The 3,136-nt window shown below is 51.4% G+C and overlaps 1 protein-coding gene across 1 annotated transcript in view; it reads left to right on the top strand.

Moving 5' to 3' along the window:
- LOC101353366 (ral guanine nucleotide dissociation stimulator-like) overlaps positions 1–3,136 on the top strand; it is a 52,187-nt gene that overhangs the window by 48,126 nt on the left and 925 nt on the right. The window contains 3 exon segments of the mRNA XM_012559611.1: positions 1,321–1,375; positions 1,928–2,002; positions 2,471–2,551. Of these exon segments, the coding sequence (XP_012415065.1) occupies positions 1,321–1,375; positions 1,928–2,002; positions 2,471–2,551 (211 nt within the window).

The following is a 3,136-nucleotide window of genomic DNA, read 5'->3' as shown; positions in this document are numbered from 1 at the left end:
CAGATTCTCTATCAGCCCAGAACTAAAACAATTTCCAAGGCCAACTCTTCAGACAGGGATTGGACCGGACTGTGAGACGTAAAGTGATACTCGTGAGGAGTGTGCTTCTTAGCTCAAGTAGATACAAGAGACTAAACGGGCAGCTTCTGTTCGGTTGTGAGATGGGAACGCAGAGAGGGTTAGGAGCTGGTTGAATGGACATGGGGAATCAAATGTAGAAAAGAGCAGTGTGCTGTCACAGTACGGGGAGTGCAATTAGACTTACATAACAATGTATGTATAAATTTTTGTATGGGAGACTAACTTGAAATGTAAACTTCATTTAAACTACAACAATAAACAAAAAAAAAGAAGAAGAAGAAGAAGCTGTATAAGAACAAGAACAGACTGTTCAGGAACCTTCCCATTAAGGTAAACTGGAGGCAGGGGATGGGAAGGAACAGGGCAGGTGGAGGTTTGTCAGTTTCACTTTGAAAGTTTGTGTCAAAAAATCCCAGACTTGTCTTGAGTGCAGTAAGAGGAACAGGGATCCGTTTGGTCAATGGGCAAGTGGGGAGCAGTGTCAGAGCAGGATTCCCCTGGTAATGAGATGTAGTGGTGGAGGCTGGACTGTTGTAGGAGGGCTTGATGAGCTGACAGAATGAGTATGTCTCTGGCTTCCAAGCTGGCCCCTAATGATTGGACTCAGCTCCTCTGGGCTGTTGGTTAATTGGGCAGACGGGGTCCTTCCTTCCGCAGTGTAGCACAGCCTGTCCTCAAGCAGACAGCCCTGCTGTTCCTTCTGTCTTCACTGCACACCCAATATGCAGTGATGTGTCCAGGATGGGCACTCTCCTTGCACCAGGGATGAAGACTGCAGGGGAGTCCTGTGGACCTCGTGGCCCTGCCTTGAGTCCAAATGGCTCAACACGGGAGACAGATGTGCATACAGTCTGGGACTCCCCCAACCCCTTTCATACTGCAGACACCACTCATCAATCCCACACTCAAGATTCTCATCAAGGGGTCTCCTTTGCAATGACATATGGCCAGATGGCTTATGAGAAGTGTCTAGAGACAAACGAATCCCAACTCTATCTCAGAAACTTCCACCTAAAAGAGGAAGCAAAGTGTCACCGCACATTGCTCCTGGCAATTTCTACCCGTTAGTCAGAAATGGCCCTTTGGGAAGCCTATTCCATAGTTGATGGGGACAGAGTTTTCCACAGGAGTTTCTGAGGGCTCCTTGTGAAGGTGAAGCCTTTGGCAATACCTTGAGGGCAGAGACTCCAGTGGGGCTGGAGTAGGCCTTCTTAGAAACCCTCTTCCTTCCCTCCACAGCTCAGTCCAGCTGGGACTCAGCCTCATGACAAGAGGCCAGGAGTACAGTCCCCTGGTCAGTGGTGGGGGGCAGGGTGAAGACAGCTGACCCAGGGCCTCCTGCTGGGAGAGAGGAGCTGGTCTCTTCTCTGACTCCCTGTGAGACCCTGGACACATCGCTACCCCTCTTAGGGCCCCTGTTTTCTTATCTGGAAAATGGAAGGGTGAGGATGCTGTGGCCCACCTCATGGGGTGGTGAAGAGGGTTAGGGGGAAAAGATATGTGCATGAGCTTGTGCAGGGCTCCACCACAGAAAGGGTGATGGCCAAAATAACAATAATAATAGTGATAGAGGGTTGGGTTTTCAGGACACCCTATGGGGTAGGGGGAATTCCCACCACATTTTCCGGAGGAGGAAAAAGGCTCAGGGAGGCCAGGCTGCTTGCCCAAATCAACACTCCAGTGAGTGTTGAGTTGGGGTTTGAATTTAAAATCAGAGCACACTGGAGGTGGCAGTAGTGATGTACCAGCTGACTCTAGTCAGGTATCCAAGGCCCAAACAAGAGTGCGGGAGAAGGAGAGTGGCCATAGGAGGATATCCTCACTGACTCGTCCTTGACTCTGACAGGAGGGGATCTCCAAGTTTGTCACCCTGAAGATGAACCCCAACAGGGCCCACAAGGGGCTACAGCAGAAGGAGAAGGTGAGTGAGCTGAGGCCAGGGAAGAGGCCAGGAGGAGCTGGCCCCTTCTTCTCAGACCCTCCCCTCCTGGGGCTCAGTGCCTGAAATGCCTTCATTGTACATGACCTCCTGTGGGCCCTAGAAGGGCCTTGCCTGGACCTGCTAGTATCTTGGGCAGCAAGTTATAGCTGCCAGAGTTAGGACCTGAAAGAGCTGGCGTCAGGGTGGATTTGGGAATGGGGAGGGGCCAGGGACCACATAGGGTTTGTGAGTTGCCAAAAGCTGATCCCTCAAGATGATTAGAGGGAGTGCAGGGTCCATGAACTTGGGAATGGAGACCCAAGTAGAGGTGGCTAAGGGTCCCCAGGGTGCTCTAAGTGGGAGCCTCCTTGTAGGGTGAAAAGTGTGAGGTTGAGGAGTTTCAGGGAAAGGGCCTTTTTCTGGCACCAGAGAAAGTGTGCTCACCCCACCCCCACCCCAATATTACAGGGTGTTGTCCAGGGAGTCATCTTGGGAGTGTACCTCACAGACCTGGTGATGCTGGACACTGCTTTCCCAGATTTTCTGGATGTGAGTGAGCCTGGGGCCACAGGGCAAGAACCAGGATCCTGGGACTTGGGAGGAAAAGGTCCCCCTTCCTGATCCCTGAGCTCACAGCAGATGGAATCTTGTCTCAGGAGAGACTCACCACCACCCCTGTGAGTTGGGGGTGTCAGGCCATCTTACCTACAAGTAAATGGAGGCTGAGCATAAGCCACCTGTCCCGGTGCCCCAGGCTGCTGAAGTAGCAGTGTCTAACTGTAAACTGTGTGAGGTTGTGGCTGAGCTGGACATAGCCTCTTCCTCAGGGGTTGACATGTGTTGACAAGTGTCTGAGCAGCACCTCCCTGCCAAAGGCCTCAATCTCTTCGTCTATCATCAGAGAAGGCTGGGCTTTATGATACTTTATCCTCTGTCTCCTAGTCCCCTTTCCTCTGGTGGCCAAAACCTGGACCAGGACTAAACCAAAAAAAGAAAAAAAAAACAAACCTGTTGCCCTGGAGTAGATTTCAACTCATAGAGACCCTACAGGACAGAGCAGAACTGTCCCATAGGGTTTCCAAGGAACGGCTGGTGGATTCAAATTGCTGACCTTTTGGTTAGCAGCTGTAGCTC

Source organism: Trichechus manatus, unplaced genomic scaffold (assembly GCF_000243295.1).
Source record: "Trichechus manatus latirostris isolate Lorelei unplaced genomic scaffold, TriManLat1.0 scaffold00282, whole genome shotgun sequence".
NCBI classification, from domain to species: Eukaryota; Metazoa; Chordata; class Mammalia; order Sirenia; family Trichechidae; genus Trichechus; species Trichechus manatus.
Note: the sequence above shows the minus strand (reverse complement) of the source record. Positions and strands in the feature narration are given on the sequence as shown.